Below are 26,593 nucleotides of genomic sequence, written 5' to 3' on the forward strand. Positions count from 1 at the left end.
TGACTGTAATCACTTCAAAATGTTCAGGAAGATAAAATGTTCAATAAGATAAAAACCTTAATAAGAATATAAAGGAGGAAATAATATAAATATAGGAAACACCTTTATAGGTGGCCCATACATACACTCAGTCACTCTCACCTTTACAAGATTTTTCTCTTTATGGAGTTAAGAACTTTTAATATCACTGCCATAGAAATCACTGAGAAAACAACTGGAGTTTAAGAACAAATTCGTTTATAACTGGACAGCAGAATGACAGTGAAACAGAAGAGGCAAGCTGGCATGCCTCTAAAGTATCTCTCTGCCTGAGGAAACAAAAATCTGTCAGTTAGAGATATGCTCAGAGCTAAGCAGCATGCTTGTCTGATGCCCTTGGAAAAGCTCAGAACTGTGGGTCACCTTCAGAGTGTCTCGTTCAAGCACTGCTCCTACCAGGGAGGTAGAACCATCCACACCAAGGAGACTGGCGCACAGATCAGGACAAGGGAGGTGATGGGAAATTCTGAAGCATAAAGTAAGGAGCAGAAAGAGGGGAGCAAAGAGAGGAGGGAAGGGTCATTCAGCACCTAGGTACCTGGGGAGAGAGTAAAAGGAAGACAGAAGCAAAAAAGAGCAACCAGAAGATGCCCAAGAAAGGAGCCCCTTGCCGCTTAGCCCGCCTGCTTCCAAGACCCAAAGCTATTAACTGAATAGATGAGCTAAACTACGGTGAAAGAATCTTTTAAGGGTTAACCAGGAACCTAGTCACCAATATAAATCTTACCTCCAAAATTCATGAGTTCTGAGACTCTCATGAATCAAAGTCGCTCAGTCGTGTCCAGCTGTTTGTGACCCCATGGACTATACAGTCCATGGAATTCTCCAGGCCAGAATACTGGAGTGGGTAGCCTTTCCCTTCTCCAGGGGATCTTCCCAGCCCAGGGATCAAACCCAGGTCTCCCGCATTGCAGGCGGATTCTTTACCAGCTGAGCCACAAGGGAAGCCGTGAATGAAAAACTGAATATAAAATGACTTTTTAAATTACATTTTAGATTCTCTGGTAGAAATGTTATGTGACAAATAATACGGTTTCTTTAAGATTCTTCCCTCAAAGTAACTTCAGAACTGAAAAAAGTTACCTTTAAGTTACCAAAAGGTAGATTAATTATTAAAATAAGATAAAATCAGAAGTAATGACAAAAGGATACAAAAAAACTATTCTCTGACTTAAATATTTTCAATGGCTTTATTGAGATATAATTTATATACCATAAAATTCACTCATTTTAAGTATAAACAAGCCACTGATTTTAATTAATTTATGGTTGTGCAATCATTATCACAATCCCTACATGTTTCTATAATATGAGTCATCTGTAGACAATAAAACAATCTTCTCCCATGATGCAATTGTACACAGACTATGAAACTCGTATTTAAACAGAAGTACCATCTAAAGGCTGTGCCCAAGAAGCAGGCCTCAAGCAGGGACCCTGCCAGGCTTCTCTTCCCTTTTCTCTAGTGCCCCTGAGGAGTGGGCCTTTCTAATGGCTTTTTAGGAAAGTACAAAAGCAATGCTGGTGACATTCCATTCATTCACACTATAAGTATAAAAATACTTCATATCATTGAGTGTCAGAACAAAGTCTCCATAGACAGCAAGGGACTAAAATCACACTTTTAAAATCATATACATAATATATTGTACCATTTTAAGGATCTCGATATCCTCACCACTTTAAAAGTGGAGAAGCAGATGGTGATACTATTTTAATGAATGGGAGAGACTTGAGTGAATTGTGTCTGTAGCTGCTCAATACTAGGAGTAGTAATTCTCTTAATTACTAAATGAAGAGCCCCTATTGCTAAATAAATCAGGATTCCTGACAATTCTCTCTTCAAACTAGTTCTGAATATACTGTGGATATATTTGCATTTTATAGTCAGATATTTCATACCCTAACAAGCCTATCCTTGTGGAGCTAGTGGTAAAGAACCCACCTGCCAATGCAGGAGACCTAAGAGGCACAGGTTCGATCCCTGGGTCGGGAAGATCCCTTGGAGGAGGAAATGGCAACCCACTCCGGTATTCTTGCCTGGAGAATACCATGAACAGAGGAGCCTGATGGGTTCCAGTCCATGGGGTCACAAAGAGTCGGACACAACTAAAGCAAATTAGCACCCATGCATGCACAGGCTTCAGGACACATACTCACAGGGGATACATTCCAGGACTCTCAGCAGACGCCTGAAACTGCAGATAGAACCAAACCTTATATACACATTCTTTCTTGAACATTGGGGTCATTACTAAGTAAAATAAGTGTTACTTGAACACAGCACTATGATACCAACAGCCAATCTGATAACTGAACCAATTACACAACTAAATGGGCTGGAAACATACTGTGTGGATACACTGGACAAAGGGATGACTCATATCCCAGGCCGGAGGGCACAGAGATCTCATCACAGCACTCAGGACATCATGCAATTTACAACTTGTGAATTGTTTATTTCTGGAATTTTCCATTTAATACTTTTGGACCATGGCTTACCACAGGTAACAGAAACTTCAGACTGGGAAACTACGTACTGGGTGGGGCAGGGGGAGGACTACTGTAGATTTTAGAGAGCTTTTGTAATACATTTAAAACCTCCAGCCTCAAGCCATCCTGGGGGCTTCCCAGGTGTCGATAGTGTAGGATACATAAGAGAGGCGGGTTCAATTCCTCATTTGGAAAAGCCCTTGGCGAAGGGCATAGAAACCCACTTCAGTATTCTCGCCTGGAGAATCCCATGGACAGAAGGGTCTGGCAGGCTACACTCCATAGGGTCACACAAAGTCAGACACGACTGAAGCGACTTAGCATGCAAGCCATCTTTTCAAGGTTATCTGTATGATGATATACTATCTCCTGGATGGAGGGCATTCCTACAGAGGTGATGTCTGAATTGAGGTCAGGACTATTTCAGTAGGATAATTTGGACAGGGTCAGGGTGGGGAAAGTGAAAGGAGAGTACTAGTTGGCAGAGTAAGCCATGTACAAAAAGATCCCCGTGACTGAGAAAACACATTTCAGGTCTCAACTGAGACATCACTTCCTCAGGGATGCCTTCCACCCAGGAACCCCTTCCCCACCAGACACGCCCCTTGGCTACGTGCTTCACAATATCTCACATTTGTCTTCTTCAGAAGCTTAAGTTTAATGATAAAACTCTGATTGGGCAATTAATGTCTAGCTCTTGGATTCGATTCTATGCTCTTGGAAGCTTTGCATTTTGTTCACCCTGTAGCCCCCAGCATACAACAGGCACTCTGTAAATATCTGTTAAATAATTATGTGCTAAGTATTTTTAAATAGCCACTGCACAGGGGGATAGAGCAGTGAGCACAAACAACACAGCTCCTGTCTTGGAGCTTATCCTCTAGAGAGGGAAGAAGACGACAAACAGAAAAGAAGAAAACAAAAAATTAATGTGTCATTACAACTGTGGTAAGATCTGACACTACAAGGTAAGATCCTGGACACTACAAGGAATAGAAGACAATGATTTTTCATGGAGCTTTACTTCGCCTTCATCTATTTAGCACATGACATGTTCCTTCAACTTTCTGTTCCTCATCCTAATAAATCCCAACCAATCAAACCAGAGTCAGACACCTTCAGGCTGTCAAAGATAGACTCATTAGGCCCTGGCTGAAAGTCTACCTGCCTGCAAATGCCTGGGGGAAGAGACCTTCCAAACTGAAGAAAGGCCAACGATTCTAAATAGTTTGTTTTCTAGGCACCAGGGTTAATAGAACAATTTGAGGGGCAGGGCTTGCTATAAAAGGAAGGGCAATTATCAGCAAAGGATTCCACAACCAAATAATACTTCTAAATTCTTTTCTACCACACATTTTTCTAGATGGGCACACAGCTTATAAAATATAACCTTCACTAATGCTACTAATATTTCACTTCTAAAAACATTGCTTTTATAATCCCCACCATGTCGTCTTTTAGTGACATGTTAGTATCATTAGTTTCAGTAAAAATTAGTGTTAGTGGAAAAAACAGTCTAAGTTTAACATTTATTCAAAATTATACATTCAGAACTTAAGTGTTCTCTAGTGATATGTTTTACCTTTAAAACTAAGAAAAAAAAAAAATAATAGCCAGCATCTACTGAATGCTTACTATTATCAGAAGCCATGCTAAGCACTTAATGAGAGTTTTATTAAACTTACCATAACCATACCTAGGTGGTATCATCACCCAGCAACTGAGGCTTGGATGAATAACCTGATCCAAGGCAATCATGTGACCTCAAAGTTAGTCCAGTGCTGGGGCCAGTGCCTACCCAGTGATATTTGGGGAATGGCCTATTCCACTGTAAAATAAAAGGTCAGATGCAAAGGTGAGAATTCTCTTGGACGTGCTTTTGTAGTGAGCATTCCAGAGGATGTTAGGTTCCTATTATGGATTGAATTAGGCCCCCGTAAAATTCATTATGCTGGAATCCTAACCCTCAGTGCTTCAGAATGTGAGCCTGTTTTAAAGAATGCGATCTTTAAAGCTGTAATTAAATTAAATGAGGTCATTAGGGTATGCTCTAATCCCTAATGACTGGTGTCCTTATAAGAGGAAATCTGGAGACAGACACACAGAGAGAAAATAGTGTGAAGACGATGTGAAGACACAAGGAGAAGATCAGCCATCTACAAGCCAACAAAAGAGGCCTCAGAAGAAACCAACCCTGATGACTAGATCTTAGACTTTAAGCCTCCAGAACTACAAGAAAATAAATTTGTTTAAGCCCCCAAGCTTGAGGAACTTTGCTGCGGCAGCCTAGCAAACTAATGCCATTCCAAAGTCACGACTGCTTAATGACAGTCACAGCTCACCCACGCCGCTTTTAGACTGTCAATGACAACTGTTCAAGTAAACTTCTGTTCCCATCTCACTAGGCAAGAACAAAAATTCATGCATTAATATGTAGAGAATAAGTAGGAGGGAAAGAGGAGTGAGAAAGAGTTTAAGTACAGACATTTTCTTCCCCTCATCTTCTACCCCCAGAAGCTAAGATGCTCCCGTGGGAAAGTACACTTGGAGTGATTATTTCAGTTCTAACAGAGATCAAGAGCACACTGCCTAGCGGGCAAGTTGATGGTGTGGTCAAAGCAAGAGCTTCAGTGGGACACAGGGTGGGGAGGAGATGAGGCACGCCCAGGATAGAGGATGAAGAAAGAGAAGGCGGCAAGAGCAAGATGGATGCTCAGAGCATGGGAGCTGGGGGTGGAGTGGTACGCAGGGTGGTACACAGGGTGGGGCTGCAGTTCTCTGGGCGAGGGAAAGAGCAGCAGGGGGCCCAGGAAAGAGATTTTCCTTTGTTTGTTCCCCCATATCCTTTCTTAACAGCCAAACCTTAGAAGTGATGCGGCAAGAGGCAGCGGGGTAGGGTGGGGGTGGGGGTGGGGGTGGGGGTGGGGGTGGGGGGGAAGTACAGAGATTAGGAGCGTGAAAAACTTTCCCAGCCCCCCTTACTTCTTTTTAATATTTTCTTTATTATTTTCTCTAGTTCACTCTATTCCCTCACTTTTCCCTCTTCCAAAATATGTGACAGGTATCTACATTGCCTACCAACTTCTTTTTGTTTCAAAGAAAGGCATGAGTACAAGAAGGGAAAGTGCATGTAAACAGGGGCTGACTAGAAAAGACCATAGGAAATGCCCACAGCCTCCTAATGACCATACTTTCCACTGCATCAAACTCACCAACCACTAGCATATTTGTACATTGCTTTAAGAAATGACTTCGGGTTTGTTTGCCAAGTTCAAACCGTCCTGCTTTGACTGACTGTCCTGCTTAGAGTAGTGGGCATGTTTGAACTTTGTGACCAGGGAAGGCCCCTGACTCAGACTGAGCCAAAAAGGGTCTCTTCCCTAGGGTCTTAACTAGAGAGCCAGTCAATCTCTAGAAGTTATAGGGTATATCAGATGCTGGCTGGCTTGAGGGCTAAGGTCGGTCTGAGTACCACATAAGGACAGAAATTTCATCCCACATACACAGAGAAAGCCAAAAGAAGAAAAGAATGTATAAGAGATGTACAGGGACAAGTGATGGTCAGAGACTGTCTGCCAAAAAGTGTAATCTCAGATCCTGAACAAATCAACTTTTTGGTTTTGTTCTCTTGAATTCTAATAAAAATTTGTTTGCATAAACTGATAGGTTTGTGTTTGCAACCAAAAGAATTGATAAAATAGTGATAATTTACTAGGCACCTTTAGGTATATCGGAGAAGGCAATGGCACCCCACTCCAGTCCTCTTGCCTGGAAAATCCCATGGACGGAGGAGCCTGGTAGGCTGCAGTCCATGGGTCGCGAAGCAGTCCATGGGTCGTGAAAAGTCGGACATGACTGAGCGACTTCACTTTCACTTTTCACTTTTATGCATTGGAGAAGGAAATGGCAACCCACTCCAGTGTTCTTGCCTGGAGAATCCCAGGGACGGGGGAGCCTGGTGGGCTGCCATCTATGGGGTCGCACAGAGTCGGACACGACTGAAGTGACTTAGCAGCAGCAGCAGCAGCAGAGGCTCTAGGGCCTTGGGGGACCCAATGAACTAACCTCCTGGGATGCAAACCCTTGCGAAGCCCCTTCCCATGTTGGTGCTAGGTTTGACTGTGTGACCTCTCTGACCAGTGGGATATTAGCAAGCTCAGTGATGCAAGCAGAGGCTCGATAAGCCCTTCTACACTGGAACTTGTCACGTCAGCACCCTGAAAGGTTGTCCAGGTATCTAGGAGACAGAGAGGGCCCAAAAAGAGGCCTCGTGAGATGAGCTACATGGACAGAAATGCCACATGAAGGAAAACTAAGATGCTCCAGGCAGACCCCTAGCTGAGTGCTGCCACTCAGATGGCCCTGGCCAACAGACGGAAAGGGCAGAAGAGCCACATGTTGACCCACAGAACTTGAGATACTATAAACTGTTACTGTTTTAAGGCTTTAAAACTTTTGTGGCAGTTTATTACACAGCAACAGATGAAACAGATGTTATGTAATTTCTCTCATATCTCAAAGCTCTAATAAATAAAGCTTGAATTCAGGTCTCTTGACTCATGTCAGTGATTTATTCATTGTTTCAAGATGTAACTGAAATTGGAGAAAAATAACTCAAAAGTTTCATACGCTTTGCTTAAACAATAGAAAATGAATTTTAGCTCAGAACATTCAACTGTGAAATTATCCTGTCAGCATATAAATGAATTAAAAATATACGTATGTAAATGTGGACAGGTAGGAGAGTGTGACTAAAATACTTATTAGCATGTTACACAATGTCTAAACGCTTTTCTCCTTTGTATTGAAAGAATTTAAAACTACCAAAGACAGAATGTACAAGAACACTCACAGTGGTCTCATTTCTAATGGCAAAAAAAAAGGCCCAAAAAACAAAAATTACCCAATGACAGGAAAAAGGACAAATTATGATATAGTAATACAATAGTGGAGATAGGAACTAAAGTTTCATATATCAAGGTGGACAAATCTCAAAAGTACCCAGTTGTGTGGGTAGGGGCAACAAGTGAAAGAATACAAATGGCTTAACATCATTTATACAAAATTTCCAAAATACAAAATTTAGCAACATATTAGTTAGGGATATATATGTAACAAAAGCAATAATGAAAATCAATGGGCTAATAAGTACAATATTCAAAATCACGGGTTCTCTTGAAGGGAAGGAGACAGGAGGATACACTTGGAGAAGGGCAGGGAGAGTTCCAAAGACACTGGTTTCATTTCTTAATCTAGGTGGTAGATAAATGTGTTTAATTTACAGCAAGTATACTGTGTATCTGTCACAAATAGCTCTTTGTGTCTATAAAATATTTAACAATTTTTTTTAAATAACCAAAAAAATCAGCAAAATGAAATTAAGACTGTCTATGGCAATTTGTGTTTTATATTCAGAAGTCAATCTGGCTTCCAAATGCACAATAATTTTATTTTAAAAGAATTTTTAAAAACTTACAAAGGTGGCTACACTCCTGATTGCATAGCAGTAATAGCAAAGCTTCCTATACCTCTTAACTCACATTAAAATCAGTAACAAAGGAAAAATATATATTTAAATTTCATGCTTAAAATATTTCAGTTAGTCCTTTTCATGACTTTTTGGGACCTGCCTATGTAACACCTATCTTTTAACAAAATTCCCTCTGAACTCAGGGCATAGGTGCCTGTCCTTCCAAGGAAGGGTCTGGTGAATGAACTAGATCTTCCATCAATTTGTCTTCCCTGGACAGGACTCCTAGAAGCACCACATTGTGTACTAACAGACCCTTTCTCTTCCTGGCCAGAGTTGACTACATGAGGAACAGACAGCTGACCAAAGCCGATCAGTCCCAGTCTGCCACCTGCCTACCTCTCCAGCCTTATTTCCACTATTCTCTCCCTCAAAACCACTGCAGTTGGTGTATCTGTCAGAGCACCTATCACAATTAACAAATAATTATACATTTATTTCAGTGATTAATCACTAATGTCTAGTCTTCCCTCTTAAACCGAAAGCTCCACGATGGTGGGAACAGGTCAGTTTTTGCTCACTCTTGTATTCCACCGACTAACACAATTCCTGACACAATTCCTGAGAGTAGGTATTTAATAAGTTGTTGGGTTTAAGAGGAAGAAAGGATTTTAATATTATGCCTCCTTTCTCCAAAGCTTTATAGGCATCCCTTGGAGATACTGTACCTTCAGTTCCAGACTACTGCAATGAAGCAAACACAGCAATAAAATAAGTCACACAAATTTTTTGGTTTCCCAGTGCCTATAACGGAGAAGGCAATGGCATCCCACTCCAGTACTCTTGACTGGAAAATCCCATGGACAGAGGAGCCTGGTGGGCCGCAGTCCATGGGGTCGCGAAGAGTCAGACATGACTGAGCGACTTTACTTTCACTTTTCACTTTCATGCATTGGAGAAGGAAATGGCAACCCACTCCAGTATTCTTGCCTGGAGAATCCCAGGGACGGGGGAGCCTGGTGGGATGCCGTCTATGGAGTCGCACAGAGTCGGACATAACTGAAGCAACTTAGCAGCAGCAGCAGCAGCAGTGCCTATAAAAGTTGTTTACACCAAACTGTAGTCTACTAAGTGTGCAATGGATTATGTTTAAAAATGTACATACTTTAATTAAAAGTACTTCTTCGCTGAACATATTGACTGCAATGGAGAAAAGAGAGGTTCTTCGGCAAGTGGCGTTGGAAAAGCAGGACAGCTCGTGCAAATCAATGAAGTTAAACCACTATACACAAAAATAAACTCAAAATGGTTTAAGTATAAGACAACACCATAAAACTCCTAGAAGAGAACAAAGAAAACATTTTCTGACATAAATCATACCACTGCTTTCTAAGGTCAGTCTACCCAGGCAATAGACATAAAACCAAAAATAAACAAATGGGACTTAATCCAAACTTATAAGCTTTTATACAACAAAGGAAGCCATAAACAAAATGAAAAGACAATCTACAGAATAGCAGAAAATATTTGCAAACCATGTCACTGACAAGGGCTTAATTTCCAAAATACACAAACAGCTCATACAACTCAGTAACAAACAACTCAATCAAAAATGGGCAAAAAATTACCTAGATGCTCAACAACGCTAATTATTAGAGAAATGCAAATCAAAACAGTGAGGTACCACCTCACACCAGTCAGAATGGCCATCATTAAAAAGTCTACAAATAACAAATGTTGGAGAGGGTGTGGAGAAAAGGAAACCTTCCAACACTGTTGGTGGGAATGTAAATTGGTGCGGCCACATAGAAAACAGTATGGAGGTTTCTTTAAAAACTAAAAATACAGTTGCCACATGATCCAATAATCCCACCCCTGGGCATATATCCAGAGAAAACTGTAATTTGAAAAGATACATAGCAATGTACCAAAGTTCATAGCAGCACTATTTATTTACAACAGAGAAGACACGGAAGCAACCATCAGTAGATGAATGGATAAAGAGGATGTGGCACATAGGCAATAGAAAACTATTCAGCCTTAATAAAGAATGAAATAATGCCATTTGCAGCAACATGGATAGGCCTAGAGATTATCGTAAGACAAATAAGTCAGAAAGAAAAAGACAAACACCATATGATATCACTTACCCATGAAATCTACAATATAACACAAATGAACGTATTTACAAAATAGAGAAAGACTCGTAGACTTAAAAAATGAACTTATGGTTACCAAAGGGACGAGGGCTAGGGGAGGGATGAACTAGGAGTTTGGGATTAGCAGGTACAAACTTCTGTATATAAACATAAAATAGATAAACAACAAGATCCTACTGTATTATACAGGGAACTATATTCATTATCTTATATTAACCTATAATATAAAAGAACATACAAGTGTGTGTGTGTGTATATATATACATGCATAACTGAATCACTTTGCCGTATACCAGAAACTAACACTGTATATCAACTATCCTTCGATTAAAAAATACTTTCTTACTAAAAAATGTTAACCATCATCTGAGCCTTCAGTGAATCATAACTGTAACAAAGATCACTGATCACAGATCACCATAACAAATATAAAGTTTGAAATATTGAAGAATTACCTAAATGTGACACAGAGATATGAAATGACCAAATGCTGTTGGAAAAATGGCACCAATATATTTGTTGGACTGAGAACTGCCATAAACCTTCAATCTATAAAAAAAAAACCCACAATATCTGCAAAGGACAATAAAATGAGGGATGCCTGTATTTTTGTTTCCCTTATACGGACGAAGAAGAAAAGTTAAAATTTTATATAACCTCCTTCTCCTTCTGCCTCTGTAACTCAGCTTGCCTCTTGCAAAGTCTAAATCACGTAGGTCACGTAGTTTCAGAAAGTGGGGACTTGCAATACTAGGAACTGGAATTTATCTCACTCACCCTCGTCCTGCTCTTTGCAATCGTCCAGCCCCTGCAAACCTGCTTCATCATGCCTGTCCAGGCCAGGCATTCCCCTCCCCATCTTGACCACCGTTTCCACGCACACGAAACCCCTTAGTTTAAACCAGCCTATTAACAGCTAGTGTTGCCCACTACAGTCTGTCTATAAAAACTCTGTAACCCCTTTGTTCAGGGCTCAGAGCTTGGAGTGTTAACTCCTCTGGGCCCGCCGGCGTAATAAACCTGAGTTCTCCAACTCTCCGAGTGTGGTGCTTGGTTTCTCGTGTACTGGTTTCTGCAACACAGAAATATGCCCACTTTGGGTAGATCCAAAATTAAGGTAAAGGAATCAAAGCCATTACAGAATCTACACTTATCCTCAAAGAGACCATGTCATAGAATGCCACGTTAAATTTGACAAGCTTAAAAGAGTTTACAGAAACATACCTGAATGAAGCTGAATTTTTCCAATAACACCTTCTACCAACCCCAAACAGATGGGATTCCAGGCAAGAAGCAGATCAGTAGCTAAAATAAAATAAGAAGCAGTCATGAGAAAATATTCATTGGAAAACATTAAAACAATATCTTTACAGAGAACAAACTAGTGGTTACCAGTGGGGAGAGGGAAATGAGAAGGGACAAGATAAAGGTAAGGGAGGGGAAGGTACAAACTACTGGGTGTAAGATGGGGTCAAGGATGTATTATATAATACACCACAAGGAATAGAACCAGTATTTCCTGAGAACGGTAAATGGAAAGTAACCTTTAACACTATAAAAATAAAAAATTTTAACAAGAAATGTCACAGAAATGTCACAAGATGATTTAAAAAACACATTGTCTTTAGCAATGTATTAAGAAATGACCAGCAACCCAAAAGAGCAGGTATCAACACCCAGGACTGAGTACAATACTAACAAGCCATTGTAGAGAAGCATTAAATCCGAGGCGTGAGTAAGTCCTCTAACATAAGGACAGTTATGGGAAGAGAGCTGACATTCTGAAACTCTATTTGGATGGGAGGCAGTACTTTGGCGCCCTGCAGTGGAAAAAGGAGGCTGGTACAAATTAAGAGGGCAAAGACAGGAGTTATCCAAGGTCCTATTGCCAGAGCCGGTCTCAGATCCAGAGACAAGGATTGAGAAACCCCCACAGAGATGTCCACTTACTGAATCACACTCTGGAAAATATCCTTTCCCGAAGAAGCTAACACCAAACAAAGAAATTCAGAAAGGCAGTTCTCTTTCATGTGACTTCTATGGCAACAACAACAGGAATCACTTCTATTTATATCGAGTGCCTACTATGTGCCAGGCATCCCAATTAGGGTTTCTCATCTGAACCATAGAACAAGACAGTGACTTGGATGACTGTATTCTCAATTATCCCAAGGATGGTAGATCATTTATATCATTCTAGACACACAGAAGAGAAGCTAATTCATTACACACAATAGATGCCTGAGGACATTAGGGCTGAATTCTGTTGTGGAACCCAGGCTACAAAAGGCTGTTATACCCAAGGAGATAAAGGTATCATTAGTGGTGGCTCAATAGCAGGAAGAGATTAGCAAGAATGAAAACAATATTTCTCTTAGCAGAAAATTTAAATTACATTTTAATTATTACCATTTAAATTCTATTTTAATGAAATGTATAATCAATCTGTAACTCATGTGGGTAATTACAGAAGACTTAATAGTCTCCAAATTCATTTGACTTTTGACTATTGTATCTTGAACATCTTTGTTATTAATGATATATTCAGTGGGAGGCAAAAAAAGTTGACTTCTGTTTTTATTGCAAGAATTAAAGTAAAATAGAGAATTAATTTTTTAAAGGCTATTATACATACTATCATTTCTAATCCTGATGACTCTAGCAGTTAGGTATTAGGAGTCCCAAATCACAGATGAGGAAATGCAGCCTTAGAAAAGTAAAGTGGTCATATCACACAATGGGCCAAGGGCAGAGCTGCAATTCAAAGTCAGGTCTGCAGCTCATGGCCTGTGCTCTTAACCGTCCAAATACAGTGCCTCCCTCAGAATCTATACATACATGGAACTAATCAATAAGACAATATTTACATTTTAAGTAACATGCATTCAGTTAAGTTCAGTCGCTCAGTTGTGTCCGACTCTTTGCGATCCCATGAATTGCAGCACGCCAGGCCTCTCTGTCCATCACCAACTCCCGGAGTCCACCCAAACCCATGTCCATCGAGTCAGCAATGCCATCCAACCATCTCATCCTCTGTCGTCCCCTTCTCCTCTTGCCCCCAATCCTACCCAACATTAGGGTCTTTTCCAATGAGTCAACTCTTCTCATGAGGTGGCCAAAGTATTGGAGTTTCAGCTTCAACATGAGTCCTTCCAATGAACATCCAGGATTGATCTCCTTTAGGATGGATTGATTGGATCTCCTTGCAGTCCAAGGGACTCTCAAGAGTCTTCTCCAACACCACAGTTCAAAAGCATCAATTCTTCAGTGCTCAGCTTTCTTCACCGTCCAACTCTCACATCCATACATGACCACTGGAAAAACCATAGCCTTAACCAGACGGACTTTTGTTGGCAAAGTAATGTCTCTGCTTTTAAATATGCTATCTAGGTTGGCCATAACCCTCCTTCCAAGGAGTAAGCGTCTTTTAATTTCATGGCTGCAATCACCATCAGCAGTGATTTTGGAGCCCAAAAAATAAAGTCTGACACTGTTTCCCCATCTATTTCCCACGAAGTGATGGGACCAGATGCCATGATCTTAGTTTTCTGAACGTTGAGCTTTAAGCCAACTTTTTCACTCTCCTCTTTCACCTTCATCAAGAGGCTCTTTAGTTCTTCTTCACTTTCTGCCATAAGGGTGGTGTCATCCGCATATCTGAGGTTATTGATATTTCTCCCGGCAATCTTGATTCCAGCTTATGTTTCTTCCAGCCCAGCATTTCTCATGATTAACATGCATTATTATTACATTTCACATCATATATTTGTGTGCATATCCAACTGCAATATTGTGAATACAGCACTATATGCTAACTTTTTCTTATAATATCTCATGAGTATTTTCTTACATCCTTAAAATTCTTCAAAATTATAAATTCACAGCTGTCTAATTTTCCACTTAAGGAAGCACTTTCTCACTCTTAGACATTTAAGTCGTTTCCAGTTTTTCTCTATTATAAAAAATGCTGTGATAAATGATGAACATTATGCAAGTATTTTATTTGCTCCCTAACTAATAGCTTTAGGACAAATTCTTAGGGATGAAATCAGTAGGTAAAAACTTTAAAAAAATTAAAGCTTTCAATACTATCTACAAAGGTTATACATCAAATTAGATTTCTGCCAGAGCATATGAAAATGCTTCTTACGCTTGCTATCATTTAGAATTTCTTTGTAAGTTTTGCTATTTTGATGGCATCCATTGCCTAAATGATGTTTATTTTCTTTTCATTGCTGGTAAGATTAAACATTTAATTATAAAACTGGCTGCTTATGGTTCTTCTTCTATGATCTCCTTATTCAGATCTAAGAATTTTTCTTTATGTTTCTTATGGATTTATGAGTTTTCATAATATGAAACAACTCTGGACAACAACTCTGACATGTTCATAAATACTTCCAGTTTTAAATTTTTATACATGTCATTTTCATTATCCATCATTTTTTCACTTATTATATTATCTAAGTTGTTCCATAGTGGTAGTAGTGTTAGCCGCTCAGTCGTGTCCAACTCTTTGCGAGCCCATGGACTGTGGCCTGCCAGGCTCCTCTGTCCATGGATTCTCCAGGCAAGAATACTGGAGTGGGTTGCCATTTCCTTCTCCAGAGGATCTTCCCAACTCAGGAATCGAACCCAAGTCTCCTGCCTTGCAGGCAGATTCTTTACCATCTGAGCTACAGGGAAGATCACTAAATTGTTCCCTACCCGTTATCAATCATTTATTAATTTTACCCCTTTGTTAATTTATTAAAATCTAACCCTGACTGCAAGGAGATCCAACTAGTCCATCCTAAAGAAGATCAGTCCTGGGTGTTCATTGGAAGGACTGATGTTGAAGCTGAAACTCCAATACTTTGGCCACCTCATGCGAAGAGTTGACTCATTGGAAAAGACCCTAATGCTGGGAAGGATTTGGGGCAGGAGAAGAAGGGGACGACAGAGGATGAGATGGTTGGATGGCATCACTGACTCGATGGACATGGGTTTGGGTAAACTCTGGGAGTTGGTGATGAACAGGGAGGCCTGGCGTGCTGCGGATTCATGGGGTCACAAAGAGTCGGACACGACTGAGCGACTGAACTGAACTGAACCCTAATTCTGGAGTTCATGATGGTATATAAACTAGAAGTATCCTGATTTCTTTTCAAATAACCAGAATCCCTGTCAGGCAGGCCACATCTCGACTCTGCCAACACTGATGCCCCTGCTAAGGAAAGAGCTCCAGCTACTCATAATCTCACCCTGATCTCAGATGAACAAGCACAGTTGCAAGATTCTATCCCTCGGGTATCAAATGAGCTCGAGGAATATGGAGGAGGATGAAAAGTCAGAGCTAAAGCAGTCGTGGACAGTTACACAGAGGAAGTGGAACTTCAAGCATAAGGAAATCAGAAAGAAGAATGATGTGGCAGAAAGAAAGTACAAGGTTTGTTTTGGAATCCATCCCTTCACTGGGGAAATACTTATCAAGTACATTTCAGGAACCAGGCACTGAGAAGATATAAAAATAAAGGAGCAAACAATAAAGATCAGAAGGCCAAGGAGTATGGTGAGTATGGTGGAGATCTTCATTGGGAAGACTGGAAAAAGTACACTGAGGCCAATAAGGAGAGACTTGAATAAAAGACTAATGAAGGAACCTTACTTCCTGGAGGCCATGACAGGCAAATAATAACAAAAGTAAAACAAGACTGCAGCCAGGGATTAGCCAACAGCACTGAAAGGAGGTGGAGACTACGAACAGGGAAAGGAGCTAGATGGTTCTTTATTACAAGAGTGTTGGCTTGAAAGGATATGGTAGTGGGGGAGCAAGGTGGGCAGTAGGTGAAGAAAGTACAGAAGGAGGTTAGCATGAAACACCTTAAAGGAAGCTACACAAAGGACAGGAAGAGGGTAAACTTACAAATGACAGTGAAACAGCTATCCTCTCTAGAGAGGGATGAGGACGGAGATGAGTAAGAAGGAGTAAGACACAAAAAGCAGGGTATACAGTAGCTGGGAGAAAAGGTGGGTGAAAACCTCTTAACTCAATAATACCCTTAACTCAGTAACACCTATGGTATTTTGAACCGTTTGACTATATCAGCCACTGAAGAAAATTAAAATTTCACTTAAAAAAAAAACAAACAGAAAAAAACCTATATTTTGCAGTCTAGTAGATTAAAAATTATAATCACCGATAATCTTTGAGATCCAAAGAGAGAACCAGGTAAGTTCATTAAGACTGAGTTCATGATGGGATGGTCAAGGGGAAATGTCTAGGTATAAGAACCAGAGGAGATATTAAAGGAGGAAAAGAAAACAAAAGAAAATGAAATCAAAAGTACCGGTATAAATGTTAACCCTGGGGGGAAAGAAAAGATATTACTTTTTACTAAGTCTGGAAGAAAAGATGAAAAGGCTAAATATAGAAATGGAGCCGAGAAGCAGATGCATGTATCGAATGGCCTTGGCTCAGTAAAAATAGGAGTCAAAGTCATCTTTTCTTTGGAAGGGGGAAGGACAGAGGGAGAACAAGAGGAGTACCAGATGCTAAGCGTGGTCAGGAGAATCTAGAAAGTCAGTTTGTAAATGTTCTGCGTGTACTTGAAAAGCATGTATATTTGCTTAGTGTTTTCAAGAAAAAGGGCATCAATTCAATTCATTGGTGGGTCATTTCATCAGTTTTGTATAATGAGATCGGCACTAACAGCAATGAAACAGAAAACAGAAAAACTGCACCATGTAAGGAGAAACATTTCACAAAACTTTTGATTCTGGTACATACATACATATGTGTCTGTTCAGGTCAGGATTTTAGAAGTATTTCTTACTTCAAACATGAATACACTATTCAACTCTGGGGTAAGGGCTCATTATCAGCTTTGTTATTCTATTCACCTGCTCTATGTACTTGCTAATTATTTGACTGCTTAGCCTAATATCAACAGTTTGAGAGGGTTTTTTGTTTTTTAAATCTCATGCTTTATGTATTTCCCTCTCCCATTCTTCCTTTGTAATTTTTGCATTATATTTTTTGAAACTATGTTGTCAGGCACATACAGATTCAGAATTATATCTTCCTGCTGAACTGCTCTGTTCATCAGGATGTAATAACTGCCTTTATTTCAATTAATGCTCTTTTGCCCTAAAGTCTAGTTTGTCTAAGATTAATATTGTGAAAGAAATATATCAGTCATTAAAAAAAATAAGTACACACAACACAGAACACTGTTAATCCCATCATATTACTTCTCCTACATCCCACAGCCTGAGAAACAAAGTCCAAATTCCTTGAAAAAGCTTGCAAGGCTGTGCATGGGTTGCTCCTGTCTACCCTCTTCCTGCCTCCCCACCCCCAGCATCCTTCATCTTCCAGAAGTGTCCGAGGGCTGGGCCTGGAATGCTGCTCCCCACCCACTTCAGCCTGCTTTTCATTCCTGACACAGAACAAGGGTCACCGGTGTTCCCCGACATTCCCCACTCCACCCACCCAGCAGAGCTGATCAGCCTCTCTTTTGTGAGCCCCCTGGACCCTGCTCATACACCCACACTTATCATTTTGGTTTAATGCCTGTCTCTTTGAACAGGAAGCCCATCGAGAACAGAAAATTCATTGAGACCTGGTCTCATTGAGCTTTACGTCCCAAGTGCATGATACATGCACTGCAGGCTCCAAAATGCTGAACGGACAACTGAACATATGACTCAGAATGGAGAAGTAGGTTGGAGTCAGATAATTTGCAATGAATCACATTAGAAGGGTTCAGTATCTGAAGTGGCAAAGTGAAAGTCATCTGCAGTATTTCAAACAAACGTAATCATGGCTGGCAGAGGTTAAAGTGTTCAGTACTAACTACCCATACTGTGAAAACGGAAACTCCATTTCTCACTCTCAGTCCAGCGCTCTATCATACCTCTAATACCATACGCTTCCCTACCAGGTGTAATTACTCAGATATGATGCTCTCATTTTAAAATTATATGGAGTCTTCCAGCTCACCAACATCATTCCAGCTGCACAAGCCAGAATCTGGGAGACATTCAAAATGCTTTTCTTCCTCACCAAGTCCTGTTGACTCCACCTCCTCATATCTAATGTTTCACTTTTCTCCATCCCCACTGCTGCTGTCCTTGTTGAGGACCAAGACCTCTCCCATCTGGGTCATGAGAAAAGCCCTGGGCAGCCTCACAGCCAGCAGATTGTTTAATACATAATAGGCACTCACATATTTACTGAATGCAGTCAAGACTCTAAATGGTTTGGTACGGTAAGGCCCTAAGGTAAAAGGCAGGAAGCTGTAAGAATAAGGCTGAAAAACCAAACAGGGACCAACTCAGGAGGACCACAGACAGTAAATTCAGGAGCCATTTCCTCCAGAGAGGACAGATTTGTATGTGAGATTGAACTTTAGGGCCACTATGTAGAGAGTTGACCCAAGAGGGCAATCCTAAAGCTGGAGATCCAGATGACAGGAGTGTGCACAAGGGCGGCCCGGTGCCAAGTCCGGAAATGAAAGGCTGGACAGAGTCAAGAGATTCTACATGATGCGGGCACAACCTGCATTCCAGGTCCTGAGAGAAAAGTCCTACTAGCTCTACTGTAATCTCGGAACCCCTTTCAACTTCAGGTTCCTCTTACGTAAGCAGGAATCCATCTAACTCACAGGATTTTCATGAGGATTAGATGAAAGAATTATGTGAAAGTACCCAGCACAATGTCTGGCACATAAATGTTCAATAACTTTTACCTCAAGTTGGGAAATGTAAATGCATGTAAAATTCAAGGTTCCTACCACTCCATAAATCTCTCCATAGATTTTTATATCAAGGGTCTACATATGGCTTTTTTTTTATAAAGGAAAGGATATTAAAAAAAAAACAACTGTGATAATGTTTTTCTGCATTAAAATTTATGGTAAGGCCATAATTCCTAAAGGCTTTCTGAGAGTAATAAAGGTTTATGAAATATCTCAACGCTTATATATGCCCCCCAAATTCTGTTTCTTTAGAATGTGAAACAGATACAGAGCTCTAATGCAGCTCAAAATTAAGCATGTAGTCTCAGTCCTAGCAACCCAATTCAGGTCCAAATGGCAAATCAACCATGACTGCCAGCTTCCTCCCCTCCCCGAAGTCCCTTACACTGGACAGGAAAAATCTAGAAGAGGGAGAGTCTAAATAGAGGTTGAAACATTGCTTGGGGAAAAGACACAGACATCAGTTCAGTCGCTCAGTCGTGTCCGACTCTTTGCGACCCCATGGACTGCAGCACGCCAGGCCTCCCTGTCCATCACCAACTCCCAGAGTTTATTCAAACTCATGTCCATTGAGTCAGTAATGCCATCCAACCATCTCATCCTCTGTCATCCCCATCTCCTGCCTTCAATCTTTCCCACCATCAGGGTCTTTTCCAATGAGTCAGTTCTTTGAATCAGGTGGCCAAAGTATTGGAAGTTTCAGCTTCACCATCAGTCCTTCCAATGAATGTTGAGGACTGATCTCTTTTAGGATGGACTGGTTGGATCTCCTTGCTGTCCAAGGGACTCTCAAGAGTCTTTTCCAACACCACAGTTCAAAAGTATCAATTCTTCGGCGCTCAGCTTTCTTTATAGTCCAACTCTCACATCCATACATGACTACTGGAAAAACCATAGCTTTGACTAGACAGACCTTTGTTGGCAAAGTAATGTCTCTGCTTTTTAATGTGCTACAGACATCAGTAGACTTCAGTTACATATGTGAAAATAACTACTGGTCTGAAGTTCTGAGAAACAGCACAAGAATGAAAAACAGGATGGGTAACTTCTAATCAGCAACAGAAAGACATCGGAAAAAATTCACACCATCCAAAAAATAAATAAATAAAATGCATACTACCCAATGGAATACAGTAAAAGGTGACAGAACCAAAAAAAACTGAGAAAAAGCACAATAAATGGAAAAGATGAGTAAAAGGCAGTTGTTATTAATTATAATAAATGTAAAGTTTCAACTTACCAATTAAAAGACTCCTAAGTCTCAAAACGAAGACTAACAAGTCTCAATTTTTCTATCAATTTAATTCTAGACCTATTTTGTTTACAGAATATACTTTTCAAAAGAAGGATTAGGAAGCAATACATTTGTTGCAGCAGATCAATTTTATGGCTGTTGTTTGTGGAAGGATAGGATGTATGCCTGCAGCCTAGCACAGGGTTTGACACACAACGGGATTCATTCAACAGTTACTGAACCAGATGAACCGGTGAATAGACACAGCATGAAAGAGTGAATTGGAAATCTTCTCCCACCAATTGTTTATTCTCTTCGACTTTTAATAAGACTAACATTTTAAGTTTTTCCTGTTTTAAAAGACAGTCCCTCAACATTGTTCTTGATTAGAGAAATGCAAATCAAAACTACAATGAGGTATCATCTCACACTGGTCAGAAGGGCCATCATCAAAAAATCTACAAACAATAAATGCTGGAGAGGATGTGGAGAAAAGGGGACTCTCTGCACTGTGGGTGGGAATGCAAATTGCTACAGTCACTATGGAGAACAGTACCGATATTCCTTAACAAACTAAGTATAAAACTACCACATGACCCAGCAATCCTACTACTGAGAATATACCCTGAAAAAAACCACAATTCTAAAACATACGTGTACCCCAATGTTCATTGCAGAAGTATTTACAATAGCCAGGACATGGAAGCAACCTATATATCCATCGACAGATGAATGGATAAAGCAGTTATGGTACATATATACAAAGGAATATTACTCAGCCATAAAAGGAATGAATTCTAGTCAGTTAAACTGAGGTGGATGAACCTAGACCCCTGTTAGACAGAGTAAAGTAAGTCAGAAAGAGAGAAAATAAATATATACAGAATCTAGAAAAATGCTACTGGTGAACCTATTTGCAGGGCAGGAATAGGGATGCCGATACAGAGAACAGACTTGTGGACACAGCAGGGGAAGGAAAGGTGGAACAAATTAAGAGAGTACCACTGAAATATATACATTACCATGTGTAAAATAGAGAGCCAGTGGGAAGATGCTCTGTGACAACAGAAGGTGAGATGGGGGACTGGGAGGGAGGCTCAAGCTGCACTTACAGCTGCTTCACGCTGCTGTACAAAAGAAATCAATACAACAGTGTAAAGTAATTATCCTCCAATTAAAAATAAATATTAAAAAACAAGAAAAGTCCCAAAACACAAGTCTCTGGCTAGGTGGGCACTTTTAATAATAAAAGAATTTCTCTTTCAATAAATATGATTTCTCACGTGTGATTTCTCACAATGAAAGACAACTAAAATTTGGGAAACTCTAAATTATCTTAAAATCTCTAAGAAGTGCTCACAGTTTCTCACGTCAATAAAGAGACAAGAGACAAGCCAGTGGAGGAAGGCCTGAAGCAGGCTACGTAACTGGCACAAGAAAGGAGGCTAAGTGTGTCTTTTTGAGCTGCTATGACTTTATCCCTGGTACAGTGTCTGACACACAACAGACACTTCAAAATATGTGTGTAGTTTTTAATCTGTTACTAAGGAAATAAAAACAAAAGCACTAGCAGAGTGTTCACACAGAGACCAGTATAAACCATATTTATCTAAGCATATGTAGTAACTACAGTTCAGTTGCATGCGACTCTTTTCGACCCCATGGACTGCATGTAGTAACGTAGCATATGCTTATTAATGGACACCCTGTCACCATTATTAATGGTTACTCCGGAGGCAGAAGACATAGGAATGGCAGGGAAAATGGCCAGTGGGCTTGTCCTTCCACAAAGAACAGCCAGGTAATTTATCTGCTCCAACAAATGTACTGCCCTCTAATCCTTCCTTCGAAAGGCATATTCCAACATGGCACGCAATTTCAAAAGAGAAACAGTTGAAGTTTGCAAATAGGTTTTAAATTTTAGGATTATCAAAATTATCTAGCAAAGAGTAGAGTTGCTTACAAATTGCAAAAGCATAGGGTTTGGGAAATAATGCCAAATTTTAATTAGTGAAATCATTAAAGGAACATACACCCAAAGACATAAGTATTTTGTCATAAGCTCAATTGTCTGACCCATTAGGTCAACATTTCCACTCTTATTTCAGAACCCATTTGGCAGTACACGGCTTCTATTTTCATATGCCCTCCTCTTCCTGGTATACAGAAAACAAGTGATTAAGGGCTGTGTGCTTGCAGAGAGCATGAGTCACTCATTCCAAGAGCCATAACTGATGTCGTTCCCTGAGCACAAGAACAACCCTGGGTTTTGCACAGCTGCTGAAGTTTATAGGCAGTTTCTCTTGTGTCAAAAAAAAAAAAAAAAGGTCCGAGGTATGCATACATAATCTGACCCAAGTTTCATTTCCTGCTAAAGACAAACGGTATTACTGCTCTGAAAGGCAATTACCAACACCAAAGTCAAACAGATGAGGGAAAGGGTTCTACAATGAGGAACTAGAAGTTCCAGTGGTTAGCTCATCCATACTTCAATTCTCAAAATTTAATTAGGCCAGAAGAAAAGATTAAGGAATAATTTGATTCAGTTGCCTTCTTATAAATGCAAAATTTGATATACATTTCTCTCAACTCTAACAGTAATTATTTTCCAGCATTCAGCAAGCTAAAGAGCTAATCCAATTTAAAAGTTCTAGCAGCTGCTGCTTTCCCAGTGTCAACTCCAGCTCAATGGCCCTGGATCCTGGCCATCATTGTCATCATCTGGGAGCTTTATAAATACTGATGCCTGGGCCCCACACCTGGAGAGTCTGACTCTGTTGGTCAGGGTGGGGCCCAGGCATAGGTATTTTGTAAATTTCTTCCATATGATTCTAAGGTAAGCCAGGTTGAGAATTACAGGTCAAACTGATTACAGGCTACTAGTTGGAATTTGCATTAGTAGCTTAGTTTTATCCTACCAGTCTGATTCAAAGATGATGCCTGTCCATGTATAGCTTTGAACTATTTTCATATAATTAAGTACCATAAACTGAAGAAAGAGCTCATAATACAGTGAACTGGCAAAAGCTGGTTAAGCTAGTATAAAAAAAAATACATTTAAAAAAATAACCCTAAGGGAAAAATAGAAAAGAAAAAAAAAACCCTCAGAACAGCTAGAAGATGAGATACATACCTAGAAAAGGGATCCTAAGAATTTCTAGACTTCTCCATTAAAACAGGGATTTATTAATAATACAGTGCAGCAACAGGGCTACAAAGTTTTGATCATGAAGGATATTTGGAAGTGTTTTTTTGGGCAGAAGTTCTAAATAGACACATCTCCAAAGAAAACATACAGATGACCAACAGGCATGTGAATAGATCCTTAACATCACTAATTATTAGAGAACTACAAATCAAAACTAAAAGAAGGTATACCACCTCACACTGGTCAGAATGGCCATCATTAAAAAGTTTACAAATAACAAACGTTGGGGAGGGTGTGGAGAAAAGAGAACCCTCTCACACTATTGATTGGAATGTAAATTGGTGCAACTATTATAGAAAACAACATGGAGGTTCCTCAAAAAACTAAAAATAAAGTTGCCATATGATCCAGTAAGCCACTCCTGGGCATGTATCCTGACAAAACTATAATCCAAAGGGATCCATGCACCCCTATGTTCACAGCAGCACTATTTACAATACCCAAGACATGGAAACAACCTAAAAGCCCATTAACAGATGAATGGTTAAAAAAAGATGTGGTATATATATAAATACCATGGACTATGACATGGATGGACTTAGAGGTTATCATACAAAGCAAAATAAGTCAGAAAGAGAAAAACAATACAAATACCATATGATATCACTTATATGTGGAATCTAAAATACAACACAAATAAACAAATCTAGGAAACAGAAATAGACTCCCAACATGAGAAAAGACTTGTGGTTGCCAGAGGAGGGGTGGAAATAGGAAGCACTGGGAGTTTGGAATTAGCAAATGGAAACAAATATATGCACACATGCGTTCGTCCTAAGTCGCTTCAGTCATGTCCGACTCTGTGCAACCCTATGGACTGCAGCCCGCCAGGCTCCTCTGTCCATGGGATTCTCCAGGCAAGAATACTGAAGAGGGTTTCCATGCCCTCCTCTAGGGGATCTTCTCAACCTGGCAACAAACTAAGATATATATAAGATAGATCAACATCAAGGTCCTACTGTATAGCATAGGAATCATATTCAATATCCTGTGATAAACTATAATGGAAAACAATATAAAAAAGAATGTATAACTGAGTCACTTTGCTACACTGAAGAAATTAACATAACATTGTAAATCAACTATACTTCAATAAAAAAATTGTTTTTTTAGGGGGATTTCCCTGGGGGTCCAGTGGCTAAGACCCCATGCTTCTGAGGCAGGTGGCCCAGGATTTGATTCCTGGTCAGGGAACTAGATTCCCATATGCTGCAACTAAGACTTGGGGCAGTCAAATAGATAAGTAAAAATAGTTTAAAAAAATTTTTTTAAGCTCTACACTATTCAAACTAAAAATTGTTATGATTCTCTATTTGAAGTATAAAGTTCTAATTGTCACATCTCAAGAAAGACCCAGTGCAACTCAAAAAAAGGACAGAGGACAACTAAAGAAAAAGACTTAGGTCCTGAGAGGATCTGATGAATATATATAAGATTATAAAAGATGTGGGCTTTACAGTACATTCAGAATACCAGTATAGGGCACAGAGATTGCAAAGATGCAGTTTGGGAATAAATGAAGGGAAGTACAAGCTTAAATGACAACTTTCTCAACTCATTACCTTAGGAAACTGAAAATATAACCAGTCCAAAGAAGCCTTAAACCTTTGGATAACAAATTCATAATGCATCACCCAAGAAACACGGCAGTGTGTCGCGATGCACTCCTGACCTCTGCTCTCCCAAAAACTGTCCTTCAGAACAATATGACTTTCAGAAATAGGATCTGAGAGCTAAATAAGAGAACAGGGTAGCTAACAATTGGTATTTTCCTTAGCTCATTTTAGAACTGGTAACTGAGATTAAAATAGCATAAAATTAGCACTCCGAACATAAAATAGAAGTAAACTTTGTCTCTGTTGGTGTTTAAATAACTTCCTAGCTTTTCCCGATAACTGTTCAAAACTTATTCTCTTCCATCTAGGATTGTCTGTATAGTCATTCTGATACCATAGGTCCCTACCAACACAAAGCTCTACCTTCAAAGACACCATCAGGTCTACTTTAATTGGCCTCAAGTCAAGAACTGCTTCTAGATCAAACAGGGGCCACAGCAGAGTGTTCTGTGGGGTTGGGAGTACAGGGGAGAACCTGTACTATTTCAGTCTGGCCAGTTAGGCACTATTCATCCCCATAATTTTTTTTTTTTTTTTGAGTACTTAATTAAAACCAAAGCACTGTGCATACAAAGTTATTTCTGGCAAGGCCAAAAAAAAAAAAAATCCATTAAAGTTCACCAGTCACATAGACAGTTTCTTTCAAGACTTTCCACTCTTAGATAAGAAACAATCACAGACTATTTACAGCTGGAAGGAACTTCATGGAATCAAACAACACCATTCCCATTTCTTTATTAGGGAGAAAAATACATTTCCACTATCTTGGAAAAAAGCAGAGGCTTTGAATGTCAAGACCCAGTTAAAATCTCCCACTGAACTCAGCTCTACCACAGTATCTGTCACTCTGAGTCAGTTCAATTCAGTCGCTCAGTGGTGTCTGACTCTTTGTGACCCCGTGGACTGCAGCACACCAGGCTTCCCTGTCCATCACCAACTCCCAGAGCTTGTTCAAACTCATGTCCATCAAGCCAGTGATGCCATCCAACCATCTCTTCCTCTGTCGTCCCCTTCTCCTCCTGCCTTCAATTTTTCCCAGCATCTGGGTCTTTTCCAAAGAGTCAGTTCTTTGCAAGTATTGGAGTTTCAGCTTCAGCATCAGTCCTCCCAATGAATATTCAGGACTAATTTCCTTTAGGATTGACTGGTTTGATCTTCTTGCAGTCCAAGGGATTCTGGCACTCTAGAATCCTATGTATGGCTTTCCCTTGTTGGACCACTACCTGGACTAGGGCAGAGAAAGTGTTTTATCCAACTTTTTATACAGGCACAATGCATAGCAGTCAGATCTTCAATAAAGGTTTGTTGAAATAATAAGTAGATGACTTCACAGAATTTCAGACTTAATTTGGGAGGAGAACAAAATAGAATACTAAACTAGTTATTGGGGTGGGGAGTATTCGAAAGGTGCAAAGGGGGATAAATGCAGCTACAGGAGATGAATCCTGGAAGTCAAGAAAAACAAGTGCCCAGAGAGAGACTAGCAAATTAGAAACTCTGCCAAATTCTTTTGTCTGCCCACCACAAATGTTCCCTGGGGGAGGGGAAGGCTATTACGCTGGAAATGGGGAGAAGACTGTTATATCTGGCATAAAAACAATGTATGAATGACACCATGAAGCATCATTAATAT

At 40.0% G+C, this 26,593-nt stretch overlaps 1 protein-coding gene across 9 annotated transcripts in view; it reads right to left on the reverse strand.

The window, feature by feature from the left end:
* Positions 1–26,593, reverse strand: part of INPP5F (inositol polyphosphate-5-phosphatase F) — an 88,424-nt gene that overhangs the window by 53,062 nt on the left and 8,769 nt on the right. For 8 of the 9 annotated variants that reach the window (XM_081535968.1, XM_081535937.1, XM_081535921.1 and 5 more), the window contains exon 2: positions 11,386–11,466. The exons of the other annotated variant lie outside the window; for it this stretch is intronic. In XM_081535968.1, the coding sequence (XP_081392094.1) occupies positions 11,386–11,466 (81 nt within the window). The remainder of the gene's footprint in view (positions 1–11,385; positions 11,467–26,593) is intronic. 9 annotated transcript variants of the gene reach the window in all.

Source organism: Giraffa tippelskirchi, chromosome 2 (assembly GCF_054371585.1).
Source record: "Giraffa tippelskirchi isolate mGirTip1 chromosome 2, T2T-mGirTip1v1.2.pri, whole genome shotgun sequence".
In the NCBI taxonomy this organism is placed as follows: Eukaryota; Metazoa; Chordata; class Mammalia; order Artiodactyla; family Giraffidae; genus Giraffa; species Giraffa tippelskirchi.